The sequence below is a fragment of the Biomphalaria glabrata genome, chromosome 2 (assembly GCF_947242115.1).
Source record: "Biomphalaria glabrata chromosome 2, xgBioGlab47.1, whole genome shotgun sequence".
Taxonomy (NCBI): Eukaryota; Metazoa; Mollusca; class Gastropoda; family Planorbidae; genus Biomphalaria; species Biomphalaria glabrata.
Window position 1 is genome coordinate 56665595 of NC_074712.1, and position 20316 is coordinate 56685910.

At 31.3% G+C, this 20316-nt stretch overlaps 1 protein-coding gene across 1 annotated transcript; it reads left to right on the forward strand.

Annotated features, from left to right (window-relative positions):
• The first annotated feature begins 152 nt into the window (after positions 1-152).
• LOC106062068 (von Willebrand factor A domain-containing protein 3A-like) lies at positions 153-19985 on the forward strand. Its single transcript, XM_056021587.1, has 33 exons — positions 153-344; positions 1063-1233; positions 1602-1713; positions 2935-3062; positions 3493-3582; positions 3688-3742; positions 3848-3949; positions 4111-4217; positions 5024-5149; positions 5855-5963; positions 6477-6542; positions 6625-6756; positions 6853-6991; positions 7232-7335; positions 7532-7707; positions 7890-8009; positions 8188-8262; positions 8799-8893; positions 9576-9821; positions 10598-10719; positions 11367-11537; positions 11902-11986; positions 12260-12376; positions 13179-13276; positions 13849-13970; positions 14615-14757; positions 15049-15193; positions 15740-15884; positions 17479-17630; positions 18049-18175; positions 18345-18442; positions 19339-19394; positions 19551-19985. The coding sequence occupies exons 1-33, from the start codon at positions 280-282 to the stop codon at positions 19604-19606; spliced, it is 3855 nt and encodes a 1284-aa protein (XP_055877562.1). The 5' UTR covers positions 153-279; the 3' UTR covers positions 19607-19985.
• The last annotated feature ends 331 nt before the right edge of the window (positions 19986-20316 follow it).

Genomic DNA, 20316 nt, shown 5'->3' on the forward strand with positions numbered 1-20316 from the left:
AGAAATAATTTAAAAATTTAGATCATATCTGGATCTAGTAGATCTAGATTGTATATCTAGACCTAGAGGTCTTGTGATCTCGATTCTTAGTTATTTTTTCCATAGCGATATTCAATCTAGCTTTTTGAATGTTAGATTTTTTTTTTATCCAATAGGCATAAAAGTTTTATTGAGTGCGACACTGCTCTTCGTTTAGCAACGAGAAAACAGCAACAATTATACTATGGCATTTCGTTAGATTTTTAAATATTCATTCTTTTAAATTAGATATCACATAAAATGGATCTTTTTGGTTCATCGCGATTAAGACGAAACTCGGATAATCAGTCTGATGAAAGATCAAAGTAAGTTAATGGTTTATCTACAAAACTGTTAAAATTATTTAACTGTCAAGTCAAGTGAGAGTGACACTAAAATCACTACATCTAAATTCAAATTGAGTTAGACTATTATTATCTATAAGTTATATTCTACTTATAGACCAGTCACTACTTATACTAATGACTAATACTTTTAGTTATAATAATGATGGAAGTTATAACTAATATAAGTTATTTTTATAACTTAATTTGATTTAATAACTTAATTATTAAAAGATCTAGATCTAATTTAAAATTAAGACTGCTTTATACTATAGGCTATAGGAGGAGCAAATTAAAGTTATTTCCTTCTAGAATTTATGTTCTAGTAAGCCTATATGTGGGGAGGCTATTGTGCTGATCTTTCCAGTCAAAATAACAAATATCAACTTAATCAGCTAGGATACCATTATGTATAACAAATTTATAAATAAATGTATTTATAATACATTTTTAATGAAATTGTTTTTAAAAGGTAAGCTTTTATTAGTTAACTTAGTTAACAATTGTGAAATCAATTAGAGCTTTCACAATTAATCTATTTCTAAATAGATCTAGATCAATATTTAAAAAGTAAGATCTCTATGTTTATTACTTAGTAAAAATAAAACTGGTGTACAAATAAGTGTACAGGGTGTTTCATACATACATACCTATGTACATACATACTTAAACACTTAGTCTTAATTATTGACATAAACAGTGACAATAAAATGGACAGACCTATGAGTGCTTTGAGTGCCAGACTCTCTCATAGAAGCCGCAGTATGACGGATATAAGTGAGCAGGAGGAATTAGCAAGACAAATCTCAGATGATGATGATGAAGAAGAAGAAGAAGATGATGATGATGAGGACTCAGATAGCACAAACAAGTTTGTATATATTATATCATATTATAAAAACTCATGCAGTTCAGCTGATCAATTTCTTTTTGTAATAGCCATTTTATAGTTCAAATTTTCTTTTAATTATCAATCTAACTAGGCTATTTACTCTATTAAAACTTAACTTGCACTTTAAAGAACAAAATCTGGACAAATTAACTTACTCTTTCAAAATCCTTTTTATGTATAACCTTCCCTAGGACATTTTCTTACATTTATTTTTACTTGTAAAGAGTTTACACATCATTTTAGAGACTAAGTCTTATTTTAAAAATGTTAGTAGATTACTGTTTTAAAAGATATGGTATCATTTCACTAGTTGATCATCTTTTAAAAGATATTTTATTTTATTTTAGAACATATGAAGAGAATTCATTATTAAGACGCTGGCAAAATCCAGAAATCAGAGGATCCAGACCTCCCCATCCCCTGACTGTAACTCATGTAAATCAGACCAGTGATCTACAGGTAAAAAAAATTAAATAAAAAGAACAATATTGTACTATAGGAAGCTACATCTAAATGACTCAATGTCTTTTTTAATCATAGAACTTTGACATAACCTTTTTCTGAATTTTTATTGCCATCAGTTTGAACCAAATTTTAAAAAAGGCTTTAAAAATAGGGAAACATGTAATTTGATAAGTTGTCTCTCTTGTTCTACATCCATAAGACAAGTTCAGCTCAGTGGTTAAGCTCTTGGCTGCTAAATAAGTATTCTAGGTTTTAACTAAGCCTTGAAATGACAGCCTGAGGATGTACAATTAGGATCAGTAGAGGGCATTAGGAGAGTCAATGGAAACTGAAGAAATCTGAAGTTACAAAGACATAAGGAAAAGGCTGAGTTAAAGCTTTAAAAAAGGAGTTGTAAAAAAAAAAAAGAGGAGAGCAGCAGACAGAGTTATTAAGGAACAAACATGTCCTGATGAGGGCCAAGACTAACACACAGGTTTAAAGTCATTGATATTGATGAAAACTGGCTGACACTTGTAACCACAGTAACATCAGATCTGGATGAAGAGGTCGGCCCCTCTCCATTAAGGCTAGAACAGAAAGATTTAAAATTTCCTTTATCCTACTTTAGTCAGGGTGTTTCAAAGTCGCGTTGTCACCCAGAACTACATTGACATTTAATTCATAAAGCGCTGGTCGTGTGTGTGCATGTGTGAATGTTGTTCCTGTTTGTTTTTTTTTTGTCATTGTTACAGAAGAAATGATGAGGTGGAAAAGTGTGAAACTAAATTTCCATTTGTTTGGACCAATAAAATGATCTAATATTGATAATTAAGCATAGACTGTGAGACAATGATTCTAAAAGTCATGGAAGTATGTATTTGTCAGTGAAAAAGGCTGAGGTGTTTATTGTAAGGTCTTTTATTTGAGGCTGACATTAAAAAAAAAAAGAATTTTATGGCATATCTGAATATTTCTTATCTTATAAATTACAAATGTTTCTTCAAAAAAGAAAATAATTGCATACTTTACGTCTTCATGTGTTTATCTAGTTGTGCATATTAATTAGAGAGATTGTACCGATTTCAAATAGGTATCTGTCATCTGTTGGAGGAAAATGATGGTGATTTAAAGTTCTATTGACCACATAACACTTTTAGTAATTGAGTCAGGTGAACTTTTTATCATTGGTCATGATGAGTGCTTATCTTTTTTTTTTTCATTTGTTCATTCCAGAGGTTACAACATATAACATCAGCTGTAGATGCTGAAAAACAAAGTTCAGAAGAATGGCTAATGACACATAGCATTTCATATCTAAAGCTCAGTTTGAAAGATTTGGTTGACAAAGGAAAAATAGCAAGGTAATTTATATGTTAGTGATTGAAATGAAATCTATCTTTCTTCAACAATTCTATTAGCTACCTACCAAGGTCTACCTAATATGTGTAGCTTAAAGTAGGTCAAGAATTTTTTTTTCGTGTTGCCAATTTATCTAATTTTGTTTTTAGAATAAATCTTTTTTAGTTGCTCTTTATTACATGTAACATGTTATTAATTTTGAATGTATGGATAAGGTTAATAATAATTATTTTTAAAATTATAAGTGTACACTAAATGAATATATGGAGATGCTGTGGCTGAGGGGTAAAGCAGTTGGAACCGGAAGTCCCATGTTCGAATCCTGGTGAAGACTCTAGGTGGACCACTTCGGGGGCCAATTTTTAGTTTGTGTTTCCACACAAACTGTCTTTGTAACCTTGTTCATAATGTTTTTTTGTTTTTTTTAAACAGATTGCATCCTGATCAACAAACAGGCAAAGTCACTCAGCATATTCAGTTTGATGCTTATGATGTCAACGAATTTGAATATAAATTAAATATGTGAGTAAATTGAAAATTAAAAAAAAAAATCTATATGAAAAATAATGTCTTTAAATGTGTTTATTTCTAGCTAATGTTTAAATTCTTTTCTCTATCTCTTGGCAGTGCTATTGAAATGTACACAAAAAGAATCAAGTGGTTATTACAAGGAAGCAAACGGGTTTGTTGCTTATAATTTCAAGTTGTAGTTGTTTGTGTACAAACTTATTTAGAAAATATTCATAATCAAGTCAATGTGATGTTCTTTCAATTTTAAACTTTCTAGATGTTTGGTCATCTGATGGGAAATAAAGTAGCAGTTTGTGTTGATACATCGCATGCCAATTTGGGTTTTGGAAGGCAGACAGCATTTCAAGAATCACTTCTTGTAAACAGTTTTTCATTTTATCTTTATTGTATTTTTAAAAAAATGTTGGATTAAATAATTAATTTTTAATTTTTTAAACATTAAAAAATTTACAGATAAATATCATTGAATATATTTTCATAACTGTCTTGTAACTTAAGCTTAACATTTTTGTTTGTCAGCATCTTATAGATGAACAGTTGACTAACAGAGCTAGCATCTACCTGGCTAGCTTTGGCACTGAGTTTGATCCATTGTGGCCAGTTGTCAGAGATACTAACTATCATTTGTAAGTTTGAATGAAAGGCTATAACTGCTTTAAATTTTGGTAGTGAGAATTACTGCACACATTTCAGATTGTAGAGGTATATTGAATGTTTATAAAAGGTCTGAAGGCTGTATTCTCGCCACTGGGTTCGTGTGTCTGAGCTCTGCCTATCACGTTGCACTACACACTTAGTACTTGACAAACCTAAATATTATACACAGACTTGAGTCCCATTTCAGCAGACAAGATAATGTTTATTTACTGAAAATAATACAAGATGAAATACTGCATCTTCTATGAGTGTCCAGTTACAAATCACTAGTTAGATATGAAATGGCATGATATCCTTCATAGAAGTATAAACACACTGAGTATAATCCAGCATAACAAAGTGCAGTTACATCTGCATCACAGCGGGTAGAAAATAATAAGTCCTTTAGAATAGGTGTAACTCACACCAAGTACAACTATAATACTAAATCATATCCACCTCACAGGGGGTAACAAATGGCAACTCTAGTACATGTGTATCACTCCAGGTACTAAAGACAAGTAACTTAAATTGAGTTTAGTAATTTTCACTTCCTCTTTCTACTCTGAAATTTTTCTCAGGCTATCACCTTCTTGACCCAAGGTGAACAAATAACACTCAATGTCAAATGAGGCTGTGACAATGTTGCAGATCTTCTTTTTATAATTTGCTATGTAAAACTGATAAATCATTCATATTATTTTTAGTTCACACAAAATCATAAATGGAAATTTTAAAAATGTCATTTGTTTTGTTTTATGGAATATCTTGTTTTTATCTTCTTGCATTTGAACAGACTGGAAGAGGCAAAGTCTTGGGTGATGCACTTGCACAGCTCTGGAGGAACCAATCTATTGAAAGCTATGAAACATGTCATGAATGTTCCTGGTTTGGATTCAATAGTTCTCGTGCTGGGCAGTGTGTGAGTGCATATTAAATATATGCTGATATTTTGGTCGATGTTGAAAAAAAAATAATTTTAGTCAATATATATATTATGGATAAGGCTTTTTTCATAGGCTTAAAGCACCAGACAAATATATATGTGTGTAAGCACTAACTTGTGAAATATTTTATGTGGAATGAGTATGTACAATGAAATGATTCAGACAAGGAATACACATTCAAACAGTAGTTAAGGGTACTTAAATGTACTTATTATTGGTTTATAATAGCCAAACAGTAAAAACTAAGCACTCTATATCTTACAGTTACAAGACTGTGGAGGGCATCAGGAGATGACCATTACCACACAACAGGGACATTATTGGCCCTTCGCAGACTGACACTGTTACAGAGGTCTAGCCCAACCTGGTATTACAAAGGCCTTGCTCCCGTATTTAAAATAAGCAAAAGACATTTGCCCTTGTACAATCTACTTAGCACAGCAATGGCAACAATTGAATAAAAATTCTAATTACCCTAATGGGTCACAACAATTAATCTAAGAAAGAATTTTGGGCAGGACTCTAAACAACCAGAGACATCAACAAACCAACCTTCCAAACATGGCTTAAACTATAACAGCAGTGCATAAAATACTTGGTTGTGCTAAATAGTTCAGATATGCATGACATTAATTCTTAAATTCTATAGTTCAAGTGTTACAGTGTTAAAATTCTTTCAGACCAGATCAGCCTGCAGAGATACTTTGTGATTACATTTACCAGCTTGGTGTTGGTAAAAATATCTCACTTCATACAGTTGCCTATGATTGCAGTAACAGTGTTACCAATGTAAGTGCATGAATCCATTAGCTTCTAGTGCAGTAGAATGCTTAACTGATTTTAAATTCTATATATTTATATATGTATATGTTTCGTTTCATAAGTTTTTAGGCATTTCTTCAAAAATCATTTCATCCTTGTTCAAACCTCTGACAGAAAGGCATTTCTGAATTCTCCTTCAGATAAGAAGTAGGAGCAAAATGATTTTAAATAAAGGAAATAAGGAAACTGGTTCTTTAGTTCTCCAGCCCAACTGGTTCTTTAGTTCTCCAGCCCAACTGGTTCTTTAGTTCTCTAGCCCAACTGGTTCTTTAGTTCTCCAGCCCATTCATTTCATGTAGAAATCTTATCAGAAGTACAATGTATACATACATGCTTAGGTATCATGTGTTTACATTTCAGATGTAAAGGCAGTGCATTTGTTAAAACTAATAAAAGCTCCAATTCTTACCTATACTAAAAATGTTTCTAAAAAGAAAATACTCTTTCTGTAAAATCACATTTTTATTTGATTGTTTTTAGGCATCATTAAAAAAGTTGGCAGAATCTACTGGAGGTAGATACCATTGTTACACTGCTAGCTGTGAGGTAACTGCTTCAGTTGTACTGTTTATTTTTTCTTATGTTTCAAATGTTTACAGCCCTCTAAAAGTAAATATTTAATTTTTAGGAGCAAATATATACTGGTACAGACATTAGCATGTTATTGACAGAAATCAGGGAAGCACAGGATGTGATAAACAAAATTAAAGAAATGAGGCAAGGCATGATGGGAAGTGCTCTCATTAGCATAATGAATGAGGTAAATTTTCCAAAAATTTTTTTTATAAAATCTAAAAATTAAAAACAATTTTTTAATATTATAGATTTGAGGAATATAAGTCTGATTATAATTCAGATTACAACAGAAGTGTCCAAGTTGCCTCAGTCTCGTTTTTTGCCCCGCCCACCTGGTCATGATCTGCCTTTGAAACTATCAGTGCCAAATTTCCACCCTAGAACATCTCAAGAATGGTTGAAACAGCATGGATTAAAATGTAAGGCTTAAAACATTTCCTTTTTTTTTTACCTTATGTTGTAACTGTTAAATAAAATGTAGTGAGTCTGAATGTAGTAAATTCAATATTGAATATAAATCTGATAAATTTGTAGTGAGTCTCAACAAAATCAACTTAATAAGTAGACATATATGGTATTTTTTCAAATAACAAATTATATATATTTAAAAAATAAGTAACTCTTTCAACAACATAATTATGTCAATTATCTTACTTCAGCAAAAAAATTGGATTTGTATCAAATATTAGCACCGAATGCATATTCTTACAAAGAAGAGTTCATTCCAGTTATTAAAAAAGCAGTTCAGTCTCAAGTGCACAGGGTAAGAAACAAAACAATATAAATATTATTTCATTTAGTAGCCAATTTGTTTTAATGAGCACTTTTTCTGTTACAACATTAAAGCATATATAATACTTAAGATTTTTTTTTAATTAGGTGTTAATGTCAATTCTTTAAGAATGTTCTGAGGCTTTAAAGTAATAAAAAATAGTAAATCAATGATATTTTTTTTCTAGCATGCGATGGTCCAATTTCCTTGGCATGATGGCTCTCTCAAAAATCTCCATGTGGATATGACCCAGCTCTATGACTATCAGAAATGTCTCAGTAGTGCTGTCTCACTGTATGAGAAGAGGATCGACTGGTTGGCTTCTGGCAGCCGCAGAATATTTGGAAGTGTAGCTGAGCACAAGTACATCAGTTATTGTAGCATTTAAACATTAATGTTTGAATGTACTTCTCGTTAGATTAGCTATTGATAAATGTATTGATTAATAAAAATTTTATTATTTTATCTCACATGTTAATAAAATAATTATTTTATCTCACATATCAATGACATTAAATGACATATTTGATCTCCTTCTCTTGCAGTGTTGTTATCTTGATTGACACTTCAGTTAGCAATGTCAACTACTTGATTCACATTCAACACTCGCTCCGGCTGCTCATGGAAGAGCAGATTGGAAACAAAGATTATTTTAATTTGATTGCGTGAGCTGTGTTTGCATGTTGTCCGTTTTAGATTTACACATGTGTATTTTTGTTTAGATTAGTAAAGTTTTCCTAATAATGAATATCTTACAAGATAGTTGTAATTGAGATGAATTATATATTTTATTTACCAGACCTGTTTTAATGATGTAATTGAAGTGTCTGTTTTGTATTTTAGATTTGGGAGTAAAACAACCCAATGGATGCCTACAATGGTCCGACCAACTGCTGAAAATTTGCAAAAAGCATGGAAGTATGTTTCTTGTATTAACCACCAAGACAACTTAGCCATCTTCTTTTTGGTGTGAAAACTGATATAAAGAATAAAAAAACAAATGAGACTACGATATCAAAATATCATTAAAAATATGATTTATTATGTATACTTATTCTTCATAATAAGGAAATTATAATCATTATTTGATCTACTCAGACAGATTTTTTTTTGGTGGAAATAATAAAAATATTTTTTAAAACTTTAAAATGAAATCATTAGCTAAGTTTACAGTTCATGATCATATGTAGACATTGACATAATATAGTGACTTAATTAATATATTTTTAAAATTTACATTTAAAAGTAGCTTTAAAATACATTAAAAAAAAAAAACATAATCTGAATCCAATAAACAATTTTCTTTGGGTGCTGTAAAAACAAAATATTTTGATTACATATTTGCTAGCCACTAAATTTGTTGATCTCTTTTAACCTTGACATTTGCGGAACTTTTTTATTTTATTACAATGTACAGTGGCATGGCTATAATTTTTCTTTTCTTTTTTCTTCAGGTGGGTTTTAGATTTACAGTGTGGTGGCAGCAGAAATTTTCTGGCAGCTTATCGTCTGGCAGTTGAGAATGATGAGGAGATCAAACATCATATCTGTAAGTTCAATGTTTGAGGACTTACTAGGTTTTACATTGACAGTTTGTAAGTTCAATGTTTGAGGACTAACTAGGTTTTACATTGACAGTTTGTAAGTTCAATGTTTGAGGACTAACTAGGTTTTACATTGACAGTTGGTAAGTTCAATGTTTGAGGACTAACTAGGTTTTACATTGACAGTTTGTAAGTTCAATGTTTTATGACTAACTAGGTTTTACATTGACAGTTTGTAAGTTCAATGTTTTATGACTAACTAGGTTTTACATTGACAGTTAATAGAATAATTTAGTTGGTCTGAAATGGATGTCTGCTTGGTCCTGGATTTGAACCCTGCCCACTGCCATCCCCTGTTGTCCAGCGGAAGGTTCAGGCTAAGATGTCATTGTCTTCCAATTTGAAGAAACATCCAAAACATGTTAAACAAACAAACAAATAATTGATTAGTAAATAATTTTCAATCAAATAATTGGTGAGGATCAATTTTTTTAATGTCATGAAATATGACTGTCTTACAAATTAGATATCTAGAGTAAAAACATTTACATTTATAGATGCTGTTTTAAAACATTAACAGAGTTGCTTAATATTTATCAAGGAATTGAATTGTTATTGTTATCTGATTCAAGGAATTGAATTATTATTGTTATCTGATTCAAGGAATTGAATTATTATTGTTATCAGATGTCCAAGGTGTTTACCTGTTTACAAGTGGAGTACCTGACCAATTGTCTGATGTAGTCACCAACTATATTGAGGAAGCCAGTACAGGTCGTAATGTCAAGCTTCACACAATCTTGTTCAATGTAGATGACTATGGTGCCAATGGAGCCATTCCTGGACGCTATGCTAACATCACACGGACGGCTGAATGCTTGCGAAATATGGCTCATGTGAGTGGTGGAAGATTCCATTGGTTTAGGGAAACAGGTAGGTTACTTAGAATGAATAATTTTGTTTGTTTTAATAAATGTATCTTTTAGCGTCAAAAATTATTAAAATAAGTATTATAGAGAATGCTGAAAAGCAATTAACAAGTTAAAAAAATTAACAATGTAGTAATTGGATCACTGGCTGGTTGTGTGGTATGGGCTCTGGCTGGATTGTCATCATGATGGTTGCTAGTTCAAACCCTCCACTCTGAGGGCCAATTGAGTTTGCTTAATCTCACTGTAAAGTTTAGGAAACTAAATGATTCTGTTGGTTTAACTGTACCCCACAATTCAGAACAGTATTTCTTTCTTTTGAAAAGAATATGTAAAGTAGGAGGAAATCAAAGTAATAAAATTGTATCAAATAAAAATGTTTCTTTGAATAAAAGATGATTCCCTCCCTCCCACCCATGTTAGCTTTAATCAAGTTATTCTTTTTAATTAAAGTCTTATATTAAATAATTGGGGGGGGGGGGGGGGGGGTTATTAGAAAAATTCATACTCAAGTGACACTTGCTTAATGTGTAAATTTAAGCATTGGAATTTGCAATGAGTAGTATAACTTTGCTTTATTTTTTTATTAAAAAAAAAATATTTTTTTTTTGAGGGAGGGATTTTGGTTTGATTAGTTTTTTCTTCCTGTTAATATAGTTTTGCTATCTTGTGAATTTTTACTGACTTTATTGTTTGATCTTTTAATTTGATGTCTTTATAATATTCATGACTTTTCATATGAAGTTACTAGTTACTCCTCTATATCCTTCTTGTTTATAGGTATCATAGAAAATGATGATATCCAAGTGATTCTCACAGAGATAGACAAGGCTTTGAACTACTCACGAAAATGTTACATGTTAGTTCAGCCTTTCAAACAAAAGTACAAGATGGGAAAAACAGTGAGTCACATCAAGACTTAATCAGATGAACTAGAATTATCTGTAAAAGTGTGCCTTAGGATTGCAAAAAAATTATGTATGATTAAAACAGTGACCAATTACTGGTATTGTTACTTTTCTCAAAGTACAGTGAGCTTTTTTGACTTAAGGCACACATCTGTCATGTAGATTATTTCCTCTACCATTGGACCACAGAAAATAAATATTAATTGAATTTTTTTTTATCCATAAATTGATGGTATTAATGATGAAACATAATGCCTTGTTTATAAATACCAATGGCATTGTTCAGATAAAAATATTTTGACATAGGAAAACTTTGCGAATGTACTCTGTCACCCTTCACAACTAGACTTCAAATGTAAACATTTCAATTGATGGCTAAGCATTTTACCAATCAGCTACTTTGTGCTATTGATGTTAATGTGTAGTCACTGGTCCTAAGTTTCTACCATTGCTACCTGCTACCTCACAAGTTAAAATATTTTTTTATTTTTCCCTTTTTTTATATAACTAATCAGATTGATTTATTTGCTTGTCATTTAGTTTATTTGTTTATATCTTGTATATAAATTAATAGTGTAATTATCTCAGCAAAATTTTGCGTAAAATAAATTTAAGATTCTGTTCTCTATGATTTCCCTCAGGAAGACAAACACATGTTAGCTTTACAAAGTAAATCATCTCAGCGACATTTACACTGCCTACCACAGCCAGAAGTCTTTGAACCTTTTCAAGCTTTGCCAGCACCACCTGCACCAGCTCTACCAGCAGAGCTACCACCAAAATACAAAGCTTATGGAAGTTCTAGTGAACAGGTTTGTTTCACTTCTAAGTTGCAGATGTGGTTATGTTTTTTAAGATCCTAGAAAAACTCAATTCTTGATAACAGAAAAAAAGGGGGAGTGGGGTTCAAACTTTGGGCCAAATGACTGACAGTCCCGAGCAAGTACCAGACTAAACAGCCAAAGTCTGTTTTTTGTACTCGTGTTTGCTTTCTTTTTGGGGCTAATTTGTTTGGTTCTTAATTTTTAAGTGATGTATCTACCAAGAAAACATAGTGACAAATTCATTTCATCAAATAATTATTAGAATCATTTATCTATAGATTGTGAATGATATTTATTCAAATATTCATGATGTTAAATGAATTGTTGAAGTTAATTTTTTTTTTCTCATCAGGCCAACAGTTCATCAGTGAAATCCAACCAACAGGTTTTGTCAAGTCGGCCATCAAGTGCACACCAGTCTACACCAGAAAAAAAGTGTAAGTATTCTTAGAGATGATCTAAAATAAATACCTAATTCCTCAACATTTTTAAAATGCTTTAATATATTATTGTGAATGTCCTTGATTGTTAAGTCATTGTATAAAAATGTAGGCCAATTGTGCCTTTTTCTTAATATGAAGAAAAAAGGGACAAACACTTGAGATTTAAAGTTTAAATAATTTGTAGCATTTTAATAGTTCTATCTTTATGTCAATGGGCAAATCTAATTGAAAGTGTTACTATATCTTTTTATTTGTATGTGCATACAGACCTTAATTTGAGAAATCGGCCATCATCAGCCAAGAGTGCATTGCAGAGTTCAAAACTTTCTGACAATAAAATCTCAACATCTCACTTTTTTCTGGATGATGCAAAACATGCTACAGGTATTAAAACTGTCCACTTTGTTTTTATTTATCTTTATATCTTATCTTATATATTATATATTACAGACATTACTTCAAAAAAGAAGACAATTATGTCCTACGCATTTCATGTGTCAACCTAGTCATGCATATTAATCAATGACTTAGACTCTGCTAAGTCGTTGGTTTTCCTTGTTGATTCAGGCAGCCCATTCTATTATCATTTAGTACTAATTAATTAATTTTGTTTTATATAGCAGAAAGGTAGCTAAGCCCTGTAATTGTCAAATAAATGGCAATAATTAGAGGTTCTTTCCCTTAAATAAGCTTTGTTTTTTAAAAGTATTCTTTTTCCTATTGCTTGTTTTAAATTCCTACTTCACTTTGGTTATATAAAGAAATAAATAGATGCTAGCAATTCAGTACTTTTAACACACATACACTTTTATTACATTGAATCATTGTACATGTAGAAGCAAGTGCACTTGTTAAAAGTAAATTTGCTTGTTAGAAATGTGCTTGTTAGAAATAAGTGTGCTTGTTAGAAATAAGTATGGTTGTTAGAAATGTGCTTGTTAGAAGTAAGTGTGCTTGTTAGAAATAAGTGTGCTTGTTAGAAATAAGTGTACTTGTTAGAAATAAGTTTGCTTTTTTCATATTACATTGGGTTCAAATTCATGAAAGAATAAATGATGGCACTAGTTCTAGTAACTTCTTTTAATCTTGCATCATGTTATAGGTAGGAACTAAAAAGTCACTTATTGTGACATTCCTGCAAAATGTGACAAAGAAGGCTAAAATTAATGATTTTGTGTTTCTCTAGGTTCTGTCATAACTAAATATGTTTATGAGAAATCAATTAGAAAACAAATCCCACATCTGACACTGCCAGAAAATGAAGAACCAATCACAACCAAAGAAGTAAGTTCAGGTGTTTTTTTGTTTTTTTTTTAGATAGAAATAGAAATATAGAAATATTTTTTTGAAATGTGTCAGTGCTAAATAAAGAGCTATCAAACTGCACAGATATTTGTTGATATTTAATAGTGTTTTTTAATTCTTACTTATCAAGAACATTTAAGCATTAGATTTTCATAGTAAGTAAAAATATGATTTCTTTCCATACCATGAGGCTGCACTCAGGCAAATGATGTGTGGTGCACATAGCAGATGATGTGTTGCATGTAACACATGATGTGTGGTGTATGATAGGATAGGATGCAAAGAAAAATAATTTTGTATATATTCTGAATATTTAGTAGCTATTATTTGATGAAGTATTACTGCAAAAATATTAAAGTTAGTCAAGAATTGAAATATGTTCATTTGGCAGCAAATTGTGTTCTTCTAGCTACTGTTAATCTTATAATTAGCTATTTAGTTTGTACACAATTTTAGTAATCCTGCAATATTTGACATTACATTAAATATTTTAAATAAATTTTGTTAACACTAGTAGAAAAATAGTGATGAAATTTTGGTTTCTCTTAAAGTGGCTTAGAATATTTAGCTTGAGTAAGTTGAAGCTAGACCTCAACAAGATTGTTTCAGCACCAGATTGCAAGCATGAAGAAAAACCTGTGAAAATTTTAAATAAAAACATAACTGCCAAAATGTAAGTAGCTATAGCTTATGACAACTTTTAAATCTTTGTTATCATTTTTGATTGAACAAAAGATGTCAAAGTTTTTATTTAGCACAGTGTTTTAATTGTTAATAAAACATTATATCCACATAACCCCTTCTCCTTTAGCCACCTGCAGAAATGCATTCTCCTGGCATCCTCAGTTAAAATCATCATCACAGTAAAAAAAAAAAAAGAGCATGTTAAATAAAGAATTAGGACTAATTCTTAAAATTTAAGAGACATTTGAGGCACATGTAGCAGATGTTTAACTGTAATGAACTTTATAGTCCATAAGTCATTTTCATGTTTAGCTGGCTTGTCTTGGGACAAAAAAATATCAACAGAACATTGGGAAATTTGACTATTCTGATGTTAGAATTAGAATGACAGGTAGAATTGCATTATTTTGGAGACATATTAGTCTTCTTAGAGTGGATATTTTCTATTTTAAATTGATAGGAAACCTTATACAAAGCCATCAGAGCTTTCTGAGAGGTTTGCAAGCCTTCCTGCATATCAAGTTTCCAAATGGCTCTATAGTTATTAACTTTTATTAGTCTGCAAGACTGACTATACACTATGCAATTCTTCAGCATCAACAACTATCTTGTTCAAAATATGTATTTTGTCAGATACCCAGAAGTCTTTCCCACAGTCAATGTCAAGGGTACTATGAAGTACATGCAGTTACTTCCCCATGAACTCAACAATTATGAGAAACAATTAGAGAAGGTGCTTAGAAGATATCTAAAACGTCTTCAGTGGCTTCTTAATGGTATGTTTTTAGCATTGTTGATTGTGAATGCAATGTCTCGTTCTGGATTAAGAAAAAATAGTGTCTCTCAATATAAACCATAAAAGTCTGATTAAAAATAGCTTCTCAACTTTAATTTTTTTTTTCCATCAGGCAGATATTTTTCAGTCATAAATTGCCCATGACCATAAAATGATGTGTAGGGATAGATGAAGAAAGTATTTTTTAATTTATTTATTTTATGAACTATCAATTAAAAAACAACAACAAGCATTTAAGTTTTATTTTTTAAATTTCTTTTACGAACAAAAGGAAGTCGGAAAGTGTTTGGCACAGTTGTACACAAGAGAGTTGTACTTTTGATTGATACCTCGGGATCAATGGAGCCAAAGATGGAGGAACTTAAAAAAGAACTTGCGTCTCTTGTCTGGGATCAGTTTCATAAACAACAGATACAGTAAGCGTTTCTATACACGACATCATGGGTTTCTATACATTTGACATCATGGGTGTATATACATTTGACATCATGGGTGTCTATACATTGGACATCATGGGTGTCTATACATTGGACATCATGGGTGTCTATACATTTGACATCATGGGTGTCTATACATTGGACATCATGGGTGTCTATACATTGGACTTCATGGGTGTCGTGTCTATACATTGGACATCATGGGTGTCTATACATTTGACATCATGGGTGTCTATACATCGGACATCATGGGTGTCTATACATTGGACATCATGGGTGTCTATACATTTGACATCATGGGTGTCTATACATTTGACATCATGGGTTTCTATACTTTGGAAATCATGAGTTTCTATACATTTGACATCATTTTGAAATGACTATATACTTATGGCGTACCTAAATTGAAAAAATAAAATTCTGATGAAAAAAAGAAGTGAAAAATTATTTTGAATTTTGTTTCCCATGTTTATAATTTAGGCAGTTTCTCTGTACTGACATGCATATCAAATTTTTTTGTTCCAGTTTTAACTTGATCAGTTTTTCTGGTTCTTGCTGTGTCTGGAGAGATGCCATCCAGTCACCCACAGAGTCCAACTGTCATGATGCCATCAGATGGGTCTCCTTTTTGAAATCCAATGGAAACACATGTACTTTGGAAGCCCTTCAGGTTAAAAATTTACTCACTTTTAACAGCTTTGACATTGAATTTTATTTATGTTTCTGATTCATCTCTTTGCACTATATATTTTTTAATGTTTATGCTCAATTTATTTATGTGTTGTTGTCATGATTCTAATAACTTATTTCAAGATGTTAGCATAAAAATTGGCCATTACTTACTGAGACTAACCACTCTATTCACAAACTCTTCATACATGATGTGCAACCTAAGCTAGCATCTCATACCCAGGAAAAAAAAAAAGAATAAATATTGTCTGGATTATTGAAACGACAATAATTAGCAGTGGTTAATAATTGCATAGCACTCTCTTTGATGAGATTGATAAAAAAAACAAACTATAAGATATTATTTTATAACACATTACTTATCACAATAACATGTTTTCCCCCAAACATAGTCTGCCAGATCCAAAATAACAATGTTGAAGAATTGTTACTTATTCACTTCCACTTTGCTCCTGTATTCAATCATTGCTTCTTAAACAAAAATATTTTTACAGTTACTTTTAAACTTTTTCATTACACTGTAATAACTCTATTGTTTGACGTCTAGAAGTTGGGACAAATTGGGGATTTCTTTTAGTAATGTGTAAAAAAAAAGTAAAGTTCCCCTTTCAGACCTTGTGATCTTAAGGGGGAGATGATGTAAAGGTCTTGGGGCTTACGGTTAACCAGGGTGTCATGTGGCCAGCACAACAACCAACCTCCTTTACTTTTCCCCAACTAATGTCAGAGCTGGGTGGACCCAGAAACGCCCAAAGATCCCAAAATAAAAAATCCCAGTCTTCACCGAGATTCGAGCCCAGGACCCCAGTTTCAGAAGCCACTCAGCCAGTGCTATTATTGGTTATACATATATATATTTATTTGCATGGAAGTATCTATACTAAAAGATTATCATTGAACAAGATTAACGATCACGATGTGATGGTACATTAAGAAACTCAGAACACAAAGAGCTTTTAGACAGAATAAAGGAAGAGACTCACTTCAGCTTATCTTAGGACAAGACATACTTTTAGTTCTAGCAACATTGGACTCCCCTTCTTTTTTGGAATAAATAGTTTGGATTCAATTAGGCAGCTTTATCTGCAATCTGTTTTATTTTGATATGTTCCATCATCATATGTATAGATTTAGATAAATTACCATGTACATGAACTGGCCAATATCACCACTAACAGTAACAGCCAACTACCTAACAATACCATCAGTTTCTATTCACAACCATCTCCACTGGTAAATGGCAGTAATTCAAAGATTCAATGGTATTTACCAAATGAGCATTAAGTTCACATTCTATGATATAACTTTGGAGTTATTTAATGGAAAGAAATGTTTACATATTGTTTTTGTTGGCTTCCTTCAGTAGTAGAAAGACTTTGGCTCATTCTTATTGAATGAAAACCTGGCCATCAGTCACTGTATGGGAAAGCTTTAAAGAGCTTTACTTTGATTTCCGGCCAATAGCATTTCCATAGTCCCTAGTATAAATCCTGTTTAAAACACTAACCACCAGATAATACAATGAAATGAAATGCTTGTAATAGTTCATTGTCAGTATGTGATTGCCTCCACAGTTGGCATTCAGAGACCCAGATATTGATGCTATTTATCTACTTACTGATGGCAAACCTGACACAAGCACCTCGCTGGTCCTGAGGGAAGTGGCCAAAATGAATGAGAAGCGAAGCATCAGCGTCAACACCATTTCATTTAATTGTACCTGCAGGTGTATATTATGTTACTACATTGTTATGAGGAATAAAATAAATTAATGTTCAAGAAAGTAAAGAAATAAAATATGATTAAATATTGAAATACTGAATTTATTTCTGTATATTTAAAGAGTTTCATCTTGCAATAGCCTAGGAGAAACATATTAACTATCCTATAGTAAATTTGTTATAAAATCTCAAGTCTGCTTGCCACAAAAAAATGAACTATAGTGTTAGAAATTAAATAAGTTTTTTATAAAATTCAAGTCCTCATCAAAGTTGACATGACTACACCAAACTGTAAATAATATCAGGAAGTGGACATTAGGATTGTGACTTGATTTAATCAACTCTTTTATTACTTTTATCTTTATGAAAATCAACAATTTTGTCTTGTTGTATTATGTTGCATTTCAACTTATTGATTCCCAGTACTGCAAACAATTTCCTGAGACTCTTGGCTTCAGAGACTGGGGGAAGATATCATCGCGTCCAAGAAGATTTTGATGCTGAGATTTTTGTTCATAAACTTTTGAGTGAAGGTTTCAATGACTCAGAGGTAAAAAAAAACATTTTCAGTTTGCATTGTGCATAGGTCTTGGGGGAGATGTTTAACTAATAAATTGGGATGTCATGTAGTGTAACCTTGTTCACTTCTACTATCTTTCTTAACTACGAGTCTTGTTGACAGTATCTTTGGTAATTTATCAATTTGTTGTTATTTGCAGTATCCACATTTGCCAACATTCGAAGGTGATGACCTTCGTAAACTTGGAGTAGAAATTACTTTGGCTCGCAAATTTTTACAACAAGCCAGAGTTTGGAGGTGAGTTATTTGATTATTGTTTGTCAGACTTTGGGTAAAATGTTAATGTCTTTAACTAATACTGTATTTTATATTAACCTATAATGTAGTCTATCTTCTAAAATTAAAATTAATATGAAATAGTAAATGCATTTGTTTCATAAACTGCATATTTCTTTAAAAGACTTTGATAATCTTTTAAATACAAGATAAACCAACATTCACTTTTGGCCGTGTAGGCGAATCTAGGGATACGACTATTTGCTTAACTACCAAATAATGGTTCAACAAAGTAAAGACTTCTTGTGACTAGATTATGACTAGCTTTAGTATGTTAAGGTGTGTAACTTTAACTTGTAGACATCAAAGACCAACTTGATAAATCAAGTCAAGACTTGAATGAACATCAATGTCATATTGAACAAAAAAAAATTGCTGGACTATATATGTATAAAATGGTAATGACGTTCATTCTTTCAATTGCATACACACGACTTAGATAAATTCAGTTGAGATATTTAGAGTCAATTGCAGTAAAATCTTAAATATTTAAAATCTAGATGAACTGCATATATTTAAAATACATAAAAATAGTAAATCTCTCTCTTCTCCTCAAGAAATGGAAGCAGAGCTCTTTTATACTTCCATCTCATTAACCTAAGAAGTTCCTATGTCCCCTGTCATGTTAAAAGGAAAATCCCTAAAAAAAAACCCCACTCTTCTGTGCAAGTAATAGACATTTATACTATTATAGGCGTGTAGCAATACTTACAAAACATGGTCAGTTTTGTGCTAACTACATGTAATGATTAGGACCATATAGAAATATCACAATCCTGAACTTTGACGATCTGTCAGGATGTGTATTCCATCCTTGCCCTAACGAATTGTGGCTTATTGATTTGTTTCTATTTCAGGGCTTTATACAAAGCCAAGGCATCACAGCATATAGAAAAGATAAACATTGATAAAGGTATGAAGAATTTTCACATGGTTTTAATATTGATATTTGTGATGGTAACTTTGCTGAATATTAGTAACAAATCCTCTAGGTACCCTTTTGTAACACACAATTTAAACCATGAACCAACCTAAAAGCTATTGTATAATGTACTTCTTATATTTACAGGACCTCCTCCATTTCTGGTAGGCAGACCAAGAATAGTTCCAGCTGTTAAAACCTAAAATTCAATTCTGTTCTATTTAATTTGATACAGAGTATGGATGTTGGAGAACAGAGCTTTAATATTCAAAGGCACGCTTGCACACATGCACTCAAGTCATAGTCATTCAGAAATATTTCTTAACTAGCAATAGATTTATGGATTTCTGTACAAAATGCTAGCAACAAAAAAAAAGATGAGAGTTAATATTTAATAACTATATTTAATGTATACAATTCTGTAATGAGTTTCTATATTTGAATAAGCTACAAATATAGTTTTTCTTGTCTCATGCATAGCTGTTTATGTTATTGCAACTTTCATTATTAATATTGTTTTGCTTTTTAAAAAAGGGTTTTTAAAGCAACAAGTACTTTTTAAATACACTTATGTATTGGATCTCTATTTCAAATTGATTTTTTTTTTGTATTATATATTTGCTGTTAACTGCAATGTAAACTGGTGCCAGTCTGTTTTCAATGAAAATATTTTGTTTTAATGTACAGACTTCTAACTATTTGGTAACTGTGATAAGATATAAATTCTGTTTTTATTTTTTGTACATGATTTCTATTTATTTGATTTATTGAGCTGTAAAATAGTTTTGTTATAATTAATGTAGTTACAATGTTACACATAGGAGAAAACACATGTATGTCTTAAATAAAACAAATCAACACATACAATTTTTTTTACGCATTTATTGATGTCAATGAAATATTTCTGAATACC

Excerpts from the sequence above, each read along its gene's own strand:
- LOC106062068 (XM_056021587.1), top strand. The coding sequence starts at position 280 with ATGGATCTTTTTGGTTCATCGCGATTAAGACGAAACTCGGATAATCAG. Across the intron at positions 6,757-6,852 it reads TCATTAGCATAATGAATGAG|ATTACAACAGAAGTGTCCAA; the intron begins GTAAATTTTCCA and ends ATTATAATTCAG. Across the intron at positions 9,822-10,597 it reads CCATTGGTTTAGGGAAACAG|GTATCATAGAAAATGATGAT; the intron begins GTAGGTTACTTA and ends TCTTGTTTATAG.